At 45.2% G+C, this 16,315-nt stretch overlaps 1 protein-coding gene across 1 annotated transcript in view; it reads right to left on the bottom strand.

Moving 5' to 3' along the window:
• Positions 1 to 12,992: 12,992 nt before the first annotated feature.
• The window catches only part of alkbh3 (alkB homolog 3, alpha-ketoglutarate dependent dioxygenase), a 74,893-nt gene continuing 71,570 nt past the window's right edge, over positions 12,993 to 16,315 (bottom strand). Inside the window, exon 10 of the mRNA XM_041196575.1 lies at positions 12,993 to 13,221. Within this exon, the coding sequence (XP_041052509.1) occupies positions 13,135 to 13,221 (87 nt within the window). The 3' untranslated portion in view covers positions 12,993 to 13,134. The remainder of the gene's footprint in view (positions 13,222 to 16,315) is intronic.

The raw sequence follows: 16,315 nt of genomic DNA, 5'->3' as shown, positions 1-16,315 counted from the left end.
CCCCGCCCCCAACGCCTTCTGAGGCAGAGTTCCAAAGTCGCACAACCCTCAGAGAAAAGACTTTTCCTTACCTCTGTCCAAAAAAGGGCAACCCCTCATTTTAAAACAGTGCCCCCTAGTTATGGACTCACCCACAAGAAGATATATCCTTTCCACGTCTACCTTGGTGACTGTTCAGGACCTTATATACGTTAATCAAGTCACCCCCTCACTCTTCTAAACTCCAGTGGAAATAAACCCAACTTGTCTAACCCATCCCCATAAATCAACCTGCCCATTCCAGGTATCAATTAAATAAATTTCCTCTAAATCATCCCCAACACACTTACATCCTTCCTTAAATAAGGAGACCAAAACTACACACAATATTCGAGATGTGGTCTCACCAATGCCCTGTATAACTGAAGCATAACATCCTTACTTTTATGTTCAATTCCTCTTATAATAAAGGATAGCATTCCATTAGCCTTCGTAATTACTTGCTGTACCTGTATACTAACTTTTTGTGATTCATGCACTAGAACACGTAGATCCCTCTGCAACTCAGAATCCTGCAGTCATTCTCCATTTAAGTACTACTCTGCTTTTTTATTCTTCCTGCCAAAGTGAACAACTTCGCATTTTCCCACATTATACTCCATCTGCCAGATTTTTGCCCAGTGATAGGTGGAGGCAAAGAAGAGACTGCTGAAGATGTCATAGACAAAAAGACAAAGGGGTGTTGACAGTGGTGATATTAGCTAAAGGATGTGCTAATGGTGACATTAAGGATAGAAAGCAGGACGAGCAAGTGACAGATGGCACTCATGGGTGTGGTGTAGGGGGAAGGGATCGAAATAGGCTAAAAGTGGAGATAAAACAATGGATGGAAATAAATTTAAAAATAATAATAGAAATAGGCAGGAAAAGAAAAATATATTTTAAAAATATATAAATTATTAGAAAAAAGGGGATCGGAAAGGGGGTGGGGATGGAGGAGAGGGTTCATGATCTGAAGTTGTTGAACTCAATGTTAAGTCCAGAAGGCTGTAAAATGCCTAATCGGAAGAGGTGCTATTCCTCCAGTTTGCGTTGAGCTTCACTGGAATATTGCAGCAGGCCAAGGACAGACATGTGGACATGAGAGCAGGGTGGAGTGTTGAAATGGCAAGCGACAGGAAGGTCTGGGTCATGCTTGTGGACAGACCAAAGGTGTTCCGCAAAGCGGTCGCCCAGTCTGCATTTGGTCTCTCCAATGTAGAGGAAACCGCATTGGGAGCAGTGAATGCAGTAGACTAAATTGAGATAAGTGCAAGTGAGGTGCTGCTTCACTTGAAAGGAGTCTTTGGGCCCTTGGATGGTGAGTCCATCTGCAACAATGTTTTTTTTAATTCATTCACAGGATGTGGCATCGCTGGCTAGGCCAAATTCACTTCCCATCCCTAAATGCCCTCGAGAAGGTGGAGGTGGTGAGCTGCCTTCTTGAACTGCTGCAGTCCATGTAGTGTAGCTGCACTCAGTGCTATTAGGGAGGGAGTTTCAGGATCTTGACCCAGTGACAGTGAAGGAACGGCATTATAGTTCCAAGTTAGGATGGTGTGTGGCTTGGAGGGGAATTTGCAGTTGGTGGTGTTCCCATGCACCTGCTGTACTTGCCCTTCTAGGTGATAGAGGTCACAGGTTTGGAAGCTGCTGTCGAAGGAGCCTTGGTGAGTTGCTGCAGTGCATCTTGTAGATGGTACACACTGCTGTCACTGTGCAGCAATGGTGAAGGCAGTGAATATTGGAGTGGTGGATGGGGTGCCAGTCGAGTGGGCTGCTTTGTCCTAGATGGTTCGGGCTTCTGGACTGTTGTTGGAGCTGCACTCATCCAGGCAACGGAAGAGTATTCCATCACACTCCTGACCTGTGCCTTTTAGACGGTGGGCAGGCTTTGAGGTGTCAGGAGGTGAGTTACTTGCTTCAGAATTGCCAACCTCTGACCTTCTGCTTTAGCCACAGTATTTATATGGCAGTATATGGCAAGGTTCTTGAGAGTGACTGGAGTTGACACTCCCTCCAATTTCCTTCCTTCCAGGGGGAAAACACCCAACAACCATTCTGCACCTCTTCATGGTTCAATAGCTGCGGACTGTAATTCAGTTTATGGGCAATAACAAGTGCTCGATTTGTTACATGCTATAGGGTTCCATCAAGTTATCCTTGACCTCATTATCTGAACAAAATCACCATCTTGTGTTCAAGGTGCAATACATGACTTGCTAAAATGAAGAAAAAGCTAGATTCAAATTGTGTATTTCATAGTCAGATCATTCAACAGAAGAAAGGAGTGATCGACACATGGAATGAACTCTCAGGTAGGGTAGTGGATGAAAGTCCTGGAAAGGTAACAAAACAAATGAATGGATGACTTTATTGTCATTCTGAATGGTAAAACTAAATTGGATTGAATGACCTTCCTCACCTGTAATGATATTACAATCTGTTAGTATATTATTGAATAGATACATAAGCAAAATACTGCAGATGCTAGAAATCTGAAATCAAAACAGAAAACGCTGGAAACACTCATCAGGTCAGGTGGCATCTGTAGAGAGAAACAGAGTTAACGTTTCAGGTCAATGACCTTTCGTCAGAACTAGTTAGGTGATGGTTTTGTTTCATATGAGAAACAGGTGAAATAGATCCTTCAAAACAATTACCTTTAAGATTAAAGGATCAGTACAGGAAGTTGCTAGCTTGGCCTAAATAGGCAAGTGGTTATGGTACTGCGTTTGTAACCCCAAGCTCAAGAGTTCAAATATCACAATGGTAAACTATGAAAACAATGTAACTTCATCTGAAACAGATGGAAATGGGTTTGTACTTGAAAGAGTTACAGGAAGTTGCTGCAGATCTGAAACTGAAATCCCAGCAATAATTCTATTTTTTGTTGTTTAGGACAATATTTTCTAGGCTTCCACCTAGCAATATTAGAAAGCTGGGGTTGTACATTCAACATATACTTTTGGCCCTGAAATATGCAGGGATCAAGTGAATCCTCTCTCATGGCCTAAGAAAATAACAAATAGAAGCAGGAGTGGAGCACACAGCCCATCAAGCCTGCTCCGGCATCCAATACCATCATGATCTTTGGCTTCAACTCCACTTCTCACCCGCTCCCCACATCCCTCCATTCCCTGAGAAACCAAAACAAATCTATCTCAGCCTTAAATATTCAACAATGGAGCATCCACAGCCCTCTGAGGTAGAGAATTCCAAAGATTCGCAATCCTTTGAGTGGAGACGTTTCTCCTCATCTCAGTCCTAAATGATCGGCCCCTTATCCTGAGACTGTGCTCCCATTTTTAAGATTCCCCAGCCAGAGGATACAACCTCTCAGTGCCTACCCTGTCAAGTCTCCTTCAGAATCTTGAATGTTTCAATGAGATCACCTCTCATTCTTCTAAACTCCAGAGAATATAGTTCCAATTTACTCAGCCTCTCATCGAAAGACAACCCTCTCTCATTCTTACTGAAACCTTAAGGACCAAAGTTTATACCTACTTTTATTAATAATCATATTTCACTACTTCAGTATACAGAAAATCTACTGAAATCAAGTGGGCTAGCCCCATTTCTTTTAGAATGATAACAGGCACGGAAACGAGGAGTTTAAAAAAAGGAGTTGATCAGCATTGAAGAGTACTTTTCTGGAGTTCAAACCAATAAATGTTTACTGGAACTAATTGCAGCAAAGGGTCAGATGACAGCCTGGTTTAAGATAATCTTTCCATTTCTTTGGTGTGTATCAATTGTGCATCATTATATCACAAATTCCACCAATTTAACCTGTTGCAATGCATAATATTTTCCACCACCAGTTTTGTAAAATATATCCAGTTGGCGTTTCTTCTCACCAATTTTTTCTCCCCAACTCTGGCTCAAGTTGCAACGATTCATATGTGACTCTCAACATTGGCTGGCAACAGGCAATTTGAACACAGGGGCTTCACAGTCAAATCAATTTCTGCCTCAACTGAGTTCCCCAGGTGCAATTTCCACAGAGGTGCTGCACAGCAATTTGGGGTGGAATTTTCCCAGATTTGCACTAAGTGCGATAGTGAGTGGGACCTGCTAGCTGCGATGGCGGGTTTTTCACGCCATATCGTCCCAAACCCGCTACATTATTTATGCATTCTCAGGAAAAACGCTGTGTCCATGGCAAGCAGGCTTGCATCTGCCCGTCCGCCATCGTGTCATTGCTGTATCACGCCGGGCACCATATTTAAAGTCCAGCCACAAGCCACACATCTCAGTGCTTCCAGACCATCACTGCTGCATGGAAGACAGGGCCTTGAAACTGAAGAAGACTGAAGCCCCCAGGTTCAGCAGCACACCCCTCAAACGCCTTCTGGCCACAGGATGGACAGCCACAGCACTAGCCCAGCTTGGGAGCCAGTAGCAGTGGTGGTCAGCGCCAATGTCCTTCAAAAGAGGACAGCCACCCAGTGCCGCCAGAGGATGAATGATCTCCTCCGTTCTACCAGGGTGAGTCACTCTTCCCATCACTTCTAACTCACATACCCATCACATATCCACAGTAATCTCACTCGCTGCCAGTTCAAGGGACATCACCATTCACTCTCACACACACCGTCATTGTCCTCAGCCTGTCCATGGGACCACTCACCACCCTCACAGGCCAGGCTTACTTATCATCTGGCCTGGCAGGCGTCCTGCTTACAATTTCTCCATCTCAATTCATGCAGGACAAGTTGACACACAACAAGAGGGAGAGTTCGCAGACCGGTGGAGGAATGCCTAAAGTCAAGGTCCTCATGGACTTTGAAAACAGAGCTGGCTGGTGAGGATCTGGACCATTCCTGTGCTGACAGTGAGGTCGCTAAGTGAGGGTCCAGCAGTGCAACATCCATCAGACAACCACGCTGTGGGTAATGTGTCCTGTTTCACAGGCCACTGCTATGCATAAATTATCTCCTCTTGCTTCCACAGACACATCTGGGAAACAGCAGATGGAGTCTATGACCCATGGCCTCCAATCGAGCCATGCGGAAACCTCTGAAGAGGAACATGGAGGCACCCTTGAAGTCCCGTCACAGCGTTCACCCACACTCTCCACCAGCGCAGAGACACACACCTCGTTGGGACCTAGCTCTAGAACAGCCTCAGGATCACAATCTGATGGGCACATCACACTGTCTGATCCATAGCAGTTGGAGGCAGGGACCTCCCTGTCATTCGATACTCAGAGGACTGCTGGAGCCCAGAAATTTGCAGAGTCAGATGACGAATCTCTGGACTTGGTCATGTCACAGTTGCTGGAGCTACAAAGGCAAGCTCAGGAACATCAGGAAGGGATGGCCGCTGCACTCCTCAGATTGCAAGGCACGATGGAGGAGTTCATCCGCCTTCACTCAGGTGATAACGCTGGCATGCCAACACACTGAGGCCAACACTGGTAGGATGGCAGCTGCCATAGAGACCTTGGTCCAGCACTTTGCCCCTGCACTGCTGTGCGGGCTGAACTCCATTGGTGGTGTCATAGATGGCCTCCAATAGTGTGTACACAAGAGGGTTGCCGGGCAGCTCGATCTCACTTCAGCTACCCCTGCGCCTCAAGGAGTCATCCTGGGGCCCTCGAGCACCCATAGGGAGGATCAGTAGGTGCACACTCCAGGCCCATCCACCCGGGTGACTCCAAGAGTGTCCGGCCCATCCAACTCCCCTCTTCCCGTGACCTCAGCAGCTCCAGAGGCCAAGGTGGGTGCTGGTGCCACACAGCAAGACCCCGAAAGTAGGCCGGAGCCCTCCAAGTCACGGCCCTCCAGAAGATACCCACCAAGACCATCACTGATAGGGCGTCACAGTCAGCAGGCTGCCTCCACCTCCGCTCTGGATGTCTGGCGAGCTTCAAGACAGGGTTAGGAAATTTCAGGAGAATTAGTTGCACAGCCTGGGCTTGGGTGTTAATCACTTGTACATACTGTTCACTATTGTCAATGAACTCCCAAGAATGTCTCCCTGCCTATGGCTCCTTATTCTGATGAGCAGTGTTCATGTCACTCAGGTGTGAAACATTTCTGCACAAGATAAAGGCAGGTGTCTCAGTCCAGGGTCTCATCCCTGTGTCTGTGCAGCCTTTGGACCAAAGTGATGGTCCAGCCTCACACTCCGCAGAAACATTACCGATGCCTACACCTCGGGGGTGCTGGTCATTGCTGCCAGAATGTAGTGGGCAGGTGCCACAAAGTTCCCTCATTCTCTCTGTGTGGCTCTCAGCACCTTCAAGGTGGAGCTGGCCCTCATCTCTTCAGCATCTGTGACCAGTGATGCTGTGCTCCTGAAGGGGTCAGGTGAAGGCAGACAAAGGATCAGATGCTTCTAATGTTTCATGGCTGTGTCTTTATGATATGACTCTGATCACAGAGTGAAAGCGAGCTGCCCTCGGCTAGACAGGAGTCAGACATTCTCAGGGGCTATGTGAAGATCTATGGAGTATTCTCACTGCATGTCATCATCATCTTCCTGCAATCGAGCGACTATTAGGGCCTCCGCTGATCTCCATGACAGCAGCATTCTCACAGAGGTTATTCACGCTGCCATAAGCCAGACTGGAGTTAAATGTTCACAGATGCAATGTGAGGATCTGTGGAGTCACCTCACTGCATGCCGTGATCATCCTCTGCAAAACTAGCAGCTACGAGGGCTTCCTGAGCGCGCCTACCTCGTCTGGCCAGTGCGAGTGTCTCATCCTCGTCATTGTCACCTGAGGACCTCACCCTCTTCCCCGTCAGCATCCTCCTCATCGGGGGAGACCTCCAGATCCTCTTCAGCCAGCTCATCTCCCTGTTGCAGTGCCAGGTTGTAAAGGTCGCAGCAGACGACAATGATGCTTGACCCTCATGGGCTTATTGCAGGGCTCCACCAGATCAGTACAGACATCGGAACCTCGACTTCAGCATCCTGATGGTCTGCTCCACCAAGTTGCGAGCTGCAGCATGAGCCTCATTAGAGCATCGCTGTGCTGCAGTCTGAGGCTGCCACATGGGTGTCATCAGCCACGGCCTCTGCGGATAGCCCTTGTCTCCAAGGAGCCAACCCTGCAGCTTCTGTGGGCCCTGGAAAGACTCCAGGGATTTGTGAACAACTGAGGATGTAGGTGTCGTGCACACTCCCTGGAAACCGGGCGCACACCTGCAGGATGAGTTTCTGGTGGTCGCACACCAGTTGCACATTCAGCGATGTAGTTGACCACGTATTGCGATGGAGATCTGAGCGCCACGAGTGCAGTCGATCACACCCTACAACTGTGGGAAACCCGAGATCTGGGCGAATGCAATCGCTCTTGCATCTTGGCTGTCTTGGTCCCGGGCGTTGTGTGCCCTTGCAAAGGTGGCATCCGTGACCTCACGGATGCATTTCTGGGTGGAGGCTTGTGAGATCCCATTGAGGTCACCTGTGGCGCCTTGAAGGGAGCCACTGGTATAGAAATCGAGTGCCACAGTCACTTTCACAGCCACTGGCAGTGGATGCCCTCCATGTCCCCATGGCACCAAACCCTGCAGTAGCTGTTAGATGTGACCGACCAGTTCCCTGGACATGCACAGTATCTGGCAACACTGGTCCGCGGTCATCTGCAGGAATGAAAGGTGACGTCTATAGATGCTGGGTGTCGCTAGTCACCGGCCTGTGACGGTTCACTGTGGCTCTTGTTGGCGTATGCAGGAGCCGCAGCTGCCTCATCTTCCTGAGGTCGCAGATAGGCAGGTTGGCAGAGGGGGTGGGGTTGCTTTGTTAGTAAGAAATGAAATTAAATCGAAAGCAAGAAATGAAGTAGGGTCAGATGATGTAGAACCTGTGTGGGTAGAGTTGAGGAACTGGAAAGGTAAAAAAAACCATAATGGGAATTATGTACAGGCCTCCGAACAGTAGTCAGGATGTGGGACACAAGATACACCAGGAGATAAAAAAGGCGTGTAAGAAAGGCAAGGTTACAGTGATCATGGTTTCAATATGCAGGTAGGCTGGGAAAATCAGTTTGGTAGTGGATCCCAAGAAAAGGAATTTGTAGAATGTAAATGAGATGGCTTTTTGGAGCAGCTTGTGGTGGAGTCCACTAGGGAACAGACAATTCTAGATTTAGTGATGTGTAATGAGGCAGATTTGATAAGCAAGCTTAAGGTGAAGGAACCCTTAGGAGGAAGTGACCATAATATGATAGAATTTACCCTGCAATTTGAGAAGAAAATGCTGGAATCAGATGAATATTACAGTTGAATATAGGCAACTACAGAGGCATGAGGGAGGAGCTGGCCAGAATTGACTGGGAGATGAGCCTAGCAGGAAAGACAGTGGAACAGCAATGGCAGGAGTTTCTGGGAGTAACTTGGGAGACACAGCAAAAATTCATCCCTAGGAAGAAGTATACTAAAGGAAGGATGAGGCAACCGTGGCTGACAAGGGAAGTCGGGAACAGCATAAAAGCTAAAGAGAAATGCGGCGAAGAGCAGTGGAAAACCAGGGGATTCAGAAGCCTACAAAGACCAACAGAGGAAAACTAAAAAATAAATAAGGAGGGAGAAGATTAAATATGAGGGTAAACTAGCTAGTAATATAAAAGAAGATCACAAGAGTTTTTTTTAGATTTGTAAAGGGTAAGAGAGAGGCAAAAGTGGACATTGGGCCGCTGGAAAATGATGCTGGAGAAGTGGTAGTGGGGAACAAAGAAATGGCGGAGGAACTGAATAGATACTTTGCATCAGTCTTCACGGTGGAAGACACGAGTAACATCCCCAAAGTTCAAGAGAGTCGGGGGGCAGAGGTGAGTATGGTGGCCATTACCAAGGAGAAGGTGCTAGGAAAACTGAAAGGTCTGAAGGTGGATAAATCACCTGGGCCAGATGGATTACACCCCAGAGTTCCGAAGGAGATAGCTGAAGAGATAGTTGAGGCGTTAGTGGAGATCTTTCAGGAATCACTGGAGTCAGGGAGGGTCCCAGAGGACTGGAAAATCGCTAATGTAACCTCCCTGTTTAAGAAGGGAGTGAGGCAAAAGACAGGAAATTACAGGCCGATTAGCCTGACCTCAGTTGTTGGTAAGATTTTAGAGTCCATTATTAAGGATGAGATTTCAGAATACTTGGAAATGCATGATAAAATAGGGCAAAGTCAGCATGGTTTCATCAAGGGGAGGTCATGCCTGACAAATCTGTTAGAATTCTTTGAGGAAGTAACAAGTAGGTTAGACAAAGGAGAGCCAATGGATGTTATCTACTTGGACTTCCAGAAGGCCTTTGACAAGGTGCCACACAGGAGACTGCTCAGTAAGATAAGAGCCCATGGTGTTAGAGGCAAGGTACTAGCATGGATAGAAGATTGGCTGTCTGTCAGGAGGCAGAGAGTGGGGATAAGGAGGTCCTTCTCAGGATGACGGCCAGTGACTAGTGGAGTTCTGCAGTGGTCAGTATTGGGACCACAACTTTTCACTTTATACATTAATGATCTAGATGAAGGAACTGAGGGCATCCTGGCTAAGTTTGCAGATGATACAAAGATAGGTGGAGAGACAGGTAGTATTGAGGAGGTGGGGAGGCTGCAGAAGGATTTGGACAGGTTAGGAGAATGGGCAAAGAAGTGGCAGATGGAATACAATGTGGGGAAGTGTGAGGTCACGCACTTTGGTAGGAAGAATAGAGGCATAGACTATTTTCTAAATGGGGAGAGAGAGAATTCAGAAATCTGGAGTGCAAAGGGACTTGGGAGTCCTAGTCCAGGATTCTCTTATGGTTAACTTGCAGGTTGAGTCAGTAGTTAGGAAGGCAAATGCAATGTTGGCATTTATTTTGAGAGGACTAGAATATAAAAGCAGGGATGTGCTGCTGAGGCTGTAAAAGGCTCTGGTCAGACCACATTTAGAATATTGTAAGCAATTTTGGGCCCTGTATCTCAGGAAGGATGTGCTGGCCCTGGAGAGGCTCCAGTGGAGGTTCACGAGAACGATCCCAGGAATGAAAGACTTAACATATAAGAAATGTTTGAGGACCCTGGGTCTATATTCGATGGAGTTTAGAAGGATGAGGGGGGGATCTGATTGAAACTTACAGAATACTGAAAGGCCTGGATAGAGTGGATGTGGGGAAGATGTTTCCATTAGTAGCAGAGACTAGGACCCGAGGGCACAGCCTCAGAGTAAAGGGAAGACCTTTCAGAAGAGATGAGGAGAAACTTCTTTAGCCAGAGAGTGGTGAATCTATGGAAGTCATTGCCACAGAAGGCTGAGGAGGCCTGGTCATTGAGCGTATTTAAGACCGAGATTGTTAGGTTCTTGATTGGTAAGGGGTTCAAAGGTTATGGGGAGAAGGCGGGAGAATGGGGTTGAAAAACTTATCAGCCATGATTGAATGGTGGAGCAGACTCAATGGGCCGAATGGCCTAATTTCTGCTCCTATGTCTTATGGCTTTATGGTCTTATCCTGCCTCTGCACAGTCAGAAGCCTCAGTTGCTCTCTCCTCCGTCACCTTCGCACTCTGTAGGCCATCAGGCATACAGCTAGTTCACCAGGCTCCATGCTCATGATGTACTCCTCCTGCAGTTAGCAGGGGTGTACTGAGAACCTGTCCTGATTAAGTGTGCAGGCCTCTTAACGATTCCCAGAGAGCGCTGACCACCATTTGGATGGCCAGAGATTAGTGCACTGCATAGCTGCCTGAAACCCCACCAATTTCACCCCAGTTCGCCCGATCGATTGGCGGCAGCTTTGCCCACTGCACTGCATGCTGTGCTCTTGGCTCAGGCACCAGCATTCTCCTAACCCGCGCTGCAAGGCTACACTGTTAGTTTGAATCATGGGGGATACCGGTCCAAGCCTGGATGCTGAAATTCCGAGGGTCTGTCAGCACCTCCAACAATAACTGCTCCACAGCCGGCTTTGGTAAGATTGTACAACGTGTGCAGTCATCCAACTGTTCTGCTGTCCCATTAAAATGTTTATGACCTTGCACTCTGTGCTGGGAAGGGGGGTTAAAAGCTTTGGAGCACTCGGTGGCACTTTGGTGCCCCTGCATTGTTTGAGTGGGCAGATAAACTAGAAGCCCAACTCTGATCATATCAATGTGGCTGCACCTGAACGGAGTTGCAGAGGAATGGTCATTTTATACAGGTTTCCCTAATTCATGGACAGTTCCCTCACCCACCCTACACCCACCCCGAATGCGCGTGTGCCATATTCAGCGGCAGGCCCTTGGCATCCACCCCCCTCCACAAGTCGCCTCAATGGCAGGGGTGCCCTTAATCCCAACGCACCCACCCCCCCCACCCCAGCGCCCCTCAAGCTTGAAGTCCAACAGGCGACCCTGGCGAGCGCTGCACAATGTTACAGTGACTCACCTCCGAGTTCCCCAAGTGCACGACGCAAGTGTGCTGTTGTGAAACACATCGGCATGCTTTCCCGCCAACGTGGACAGATGATCCAGCCAGTGGGGGGACGATTCCGGCGGGCTGGCCTGATAATGATATTCTGATGTATTACAATGAGGTTCCCGATGTCCGGTGGCAGGAAACGTGGCCCGCCATTGGCGGGTTGAGCGGACGATCGCGAACCGGTTTCATGCCGTCGTGAAACCGATTGCGCCATATTGTCCACTCACGCCACCAATCACACCCAACACCAGCAGGCAAGGAAAATTCCGCCCCTTGGAGTGGGAACCCTGGCAAATCTTTCTCTTCCTAATTCTGTAGCACGGAGGCTTTCTGTGACTTTTTAAAATTCGTTTATGGGATGTGGGCGTCGTTGGCCATGTCAGCATTTCTTGCCCATCCCTAACTGCCCTTGAGTTGGTTCTCTGATACGTCCTGACTGAGATTAGTTAACTCAACAAAGACCACGGGTCAAATCTTTTCTGGTCTACATGGTTCAGCGACTGACTGAGCCATCAAGAGATACCATTTTGTGTGAAAATGATAAACTAATACTTGCTCAATTTTAGTGATGTACAAAAGTCGTCTTCAACAAGAAAACTTAATGTGTAGCTCAGTGATCTATTTTAAGAAGTGATTGCAGGGGAGAAAAAAAATCCTTTCCAATAAATAACCTCCTGGATAAAAAAAATACCCTCCAGTAACATTCATCAGATCGTACTGCTTTAAATATCTATCTTCCTTAATGTGTTTTCTTATGGTCTGTTTCATATTTTTTTTTAAACTTTGAAAGTACTGTACCATTAGAAAATGATATTTGGAAGAGTCAAACTTAGGGATTTTGCTGCCAGTTTTTGGCTGCCAAATCTACTGCCTTTGGAAGTCTAAATTTATTGAAAAAGTGCAATGAGGTTTGAGTCCCTTCAGGTCAAGCAAAGTAATGAATCCATAGCATTGCAGTTCTTAAGTTTGACGTTGTTCGATGTTCGATTTGTGCAACTTGTTTTACATAGCATAGCTTCTTTTAACCAGTTTGCCCAGTAAAGAGAATAATTTTTGCCACTAAGACCGGCAGCTGGATTCTCAATTTATTTATTTTAAGTTCAGTCAACCCTTTGAAGTTTGTGTGAATGTCACCTTGATAAATTAACTTAATGGCAACCTTGGCCTTGTAAGTATTATATTAAACAAAAATCTATCAATCTTTGCATCTGATCTTTCAACTCTTTTTTTCGAACACTTATCATCCCTTAATATCTTTCAATCAGTATTCATTCTTATTTGTAACAAATTTCTCAACATTAAGGCAATAGGAAGAGGAATCAAGCGCTGAATACAGTCAACTCTTAGTAAACATTATGATTTGAAAAATGTTTTCTAACACTATTCACAACTTTGATCCTAGAGATCAGCTTCCCAATTAGATAAAATGCAGGAGATCCAAACTATATTTTTCCTAAAGTTGTAATTAATGATGAAACTCTCCAGATATTCAATTTTAAATTAAAAGTCCAACGCCTTGGAATTAAGGTGTCAATATCAACAGACAAAATCTTAACACATATGTGTAATGTTTTGTTCAACGGAAACAATGACCTCTTAAAGATTTTTATTTTACTGTATTGCCCAAAAATCCGACTTTCAAACAAAAACTAAAAGCCCAGTTGGGTCTCTTGTTCTTTCACTTGTTTTCACACTGTCATGCTTTGTGTGCATTTCGTCTCGTAACATTATCTTCAATTCCATCGTGCCTCAGGATAAATTGTTCGAAATGTCAGGTTTATTCGTGGATTTCTGTCATGGTATTCTTTTGGCACTCGATGCTAAAAACAATGATAGTAAAATGTGTTCAAAAATGTGCAGTACTAGTTTCAACATTCTTGAATAATATCCTTGATGATATCAATCTCCATCTTAACTCACCTTAACCTCTCTTCAATGATTTAATTTCCCTCCTATTCTCCCTTAACCTCTCCCTCCATATAAACTCATTACCCATATTCATACCCACACCCTTGGCCTTAAAATCGCACATGGCCATTCTGTTTCCATCATCTGGAAAACTGACAAGATTATCTCTGATCCTTGTATCTACCACAATTCATGTCCCCCTATCTCCTTATAATCCCACTTCCTTTGCATCTTACCATCACCCACCCCCTCAACTCCCAGAAGTTATTTACAATTACATAATTACATTTTGAAACTCACACATGTCCAAATATCTAGCGCTTGCACTTTCATTCTAATGACTAACCACCAATCTGCTCAAACATACTCTCACCTTCACCCTTAATGTCATTCATCCCAATAAAACTCTTACTCTCACAATGCATCTGTAAATTGGCCATACCCATCTCTCCCTCCCCATCACCATCTCTCAACCCTTACACTGCCCCTGTGTTGTCAGCCTGATTGTCCAACATCAGTTGTAATTTCCTCCAGTTAGATATTAGGAAGACCAAAGTATTCCAAAAGTCAAACTTAACTTTAAGAGTGAGGTTGGGAACTTCAACTCCCGACAGACCTCGGAGATTTTGCACATGCACAGACCGGGAGTGGGCTGCACATGTGCAATTATACATTTTCACATTCTTTGGGTCCAGCATGCCTGGGCAGAGATGAAAAACGATGCGAAAACTCAGGTCAGGTGACTAGGGATGGAGCACCATGGAAGACTAGTGTCCCAAAGAGGAGAGGGGACAGGGAGAGGTCCCAAAGAGAGAGGGGGCAGGGAGAGGAAAAGATCTCAGTTCAGTTAAAAGAGAGGAGCAGAGAAGCAGGCTCCAAACAGGAAAAGTCTTCTCCCAGCAGCCCTTTAAGTGAAGAGGCCAGCCGAAGGTTGGTGACCTTGTGCTCCTGGCCGTTGCGGCAAAGGTGAAGATTGGAATCCCTCGTGAGAGAGGCAGAGTTTCAGTGAGATTGGTTGAGTCACTGTTTACTGATGTCTGGGTGGGTTGCTAAGAAATCCATGGACTCCATCTTGGTCGCATTTACCATTTATTGTATAGTCTGGGGTGTTTGATCACAGTTTGCCTGTTAATTCACTTGTAGCGCATATTAACCCTGAATGTTAGAGTATAAGATAGATATTGTAAATTGTTTTTATCTTTCGCACTTTGTATAGTAAAGTTTATTTTTGTTTGTTCAAAACCTGTGGAATCTCGTGACTTTATTCACTGGGAAAATGTCCTGAATCTCAAAATTTGTCTACTTTAGCAAAACATTATTGGTACTTAGCAGAATCTGACAGAAACCTTGGGACTCTCGTCAAGGATCATAACATAAATTGGGGGCTTGAGGGATTTCAAATCCACAGACAAGTACGAGTGTTGGTATTTGCTGAGCTTAAGACTGATAAGATTTCCAAGGTGAAATTTACTATACTAATTGAAAAGAAGAATGGTTTTGTCAATCGCTATGGATTTTTTGGAGAGGAAGATTTATCCCTGAGTGATTTGAAACAGTTAACCAAGGCTAGGTTAATCAAATTAGCAAAGAGTTTGACTTAAGAGCACGGGCTAAGAAAGCAAAAATAATTGAGGTAATAGCACAGAATCTGGGATTGGAAGAAGAAAAGGTTAATCCAAATAGAGTTTCATTTGAGTTAGCTAGAATTCAGTTGCAGATGAGGCAGCTTGAGATAGAAAAAGTCAAGAAAAAAACTAGAATTGGAATAAGAAGAAAAAGAGCAAAAGAAACGAAAATGTGAAAGCTTGAACTTGAACTCCAGAGAGAGAGAGGTTAGCAATAGAGGAAAGAGATAAGGAAAGGGAAAGAGAGTTTCAAAGCGAAAAAGAAATCAGATAGCATGAATTGGCTAGAGAAAAGCTTGAGTTGTGGGGTGAAAGAGTCTAGTCATTCTAGATAAGGAATTGAGTCCCATTCCGAGCTTTGATAGAACAAAGAGTCTTTGTCTATTGCCTAAATTCATGGAAGGCAGAGTTGAGAGATATTTTATCTCATTTGAAAAGGTGGCTACAAAGCTAACGTTGCCAAAGGACACATGATCTTTTATTTTGCCAAGTGTTTTGGTTGGAAAGGCCATTCTAGATTTTCAGAAGAACAATCTTGAGATTATGCGGTAGTTAAAACTGCAGTACTGAATGCTTACGAGCTCGTCCCTGCAGTATTTCAGTTGAAATTTTGGACTTTAAAGAAAAGACCGAATGAAACATTTGTAGAATATGCTAGGGAGAAAGAAATGTTGTGGGTCCGGTGGTTTTGACCCTTGAAGCTAGAATGAATTTTTGAAAATGTGAGCGAACTAATGATACTGGAAGAATTTCAAAATAGCATCCCAATAGCTATTGGGTCACAATGGAAGACCGTAGGGTTTCTAAGGTACAGGAAGCAGCAGTTCTGATAGATGGGTATGTTATATCACATAGTCAGCTAGGGGGCAGTAGATATCCATTTATAAATCCATAAGGAAGCTGGAGGAACATGAAAGAGTCTAGCTTTAGGGAGCAGGAAGAAACTGTTCCAGTCAATAGAAATGATAGTGTAGAGAATAAAAGGGATACAAGTAAACTGGTATGCTTTTATTGCCATAAGACAAAGCTTCTCAAAGCTCATTGTTGGAAGCTGAATGGTAAACCCGTGGCAATGACAGGAATGCTTATGGAGTCCTTAGAAAAGGCTGTACCAGAAAATGAAATGGGTGGTAAACCCATAACAATAGTACAAGTGAAATGTGTTCCCTCTGAACCTACTAGAAAAGGGGGATATGGCTCAGGATAGTCAAGGGAATTCTTCCTTGACTATTGCTAAAGTGAGTCAGACTACTGAAGGCAATAGAGGTTTTGTCTTGAAGGGAGAAGTGTTCTTTTACTCCTCCAACAAAATGAATAAACAAATTAATATTTTGAGAAAGACCAGTTATTGATGGTAGCTGATGATACAATTTGTGTTTCA

The sequence above is a fragment of the Carcharodon carcharias genome, chromosome 10, assembly GCF_017639515.1.
Source record: "Carcharodon carcharias isolate sCarCar2 chromosome 10, sCarCar2.pri, whole genome shotgun sequence".
Taxonomy (NCBI): domain Eukaryota; kingdom Metazoa; phylum Chordata; class Chondrichthyes; order Lamniformes; family Lamnidae; genus Carcharodon; species Carcharodon carcharias.
Note: the sequence above shows the minus strand (reverse complement) of the source record. Positions and strands in the feature narration are given on the sequence as shown.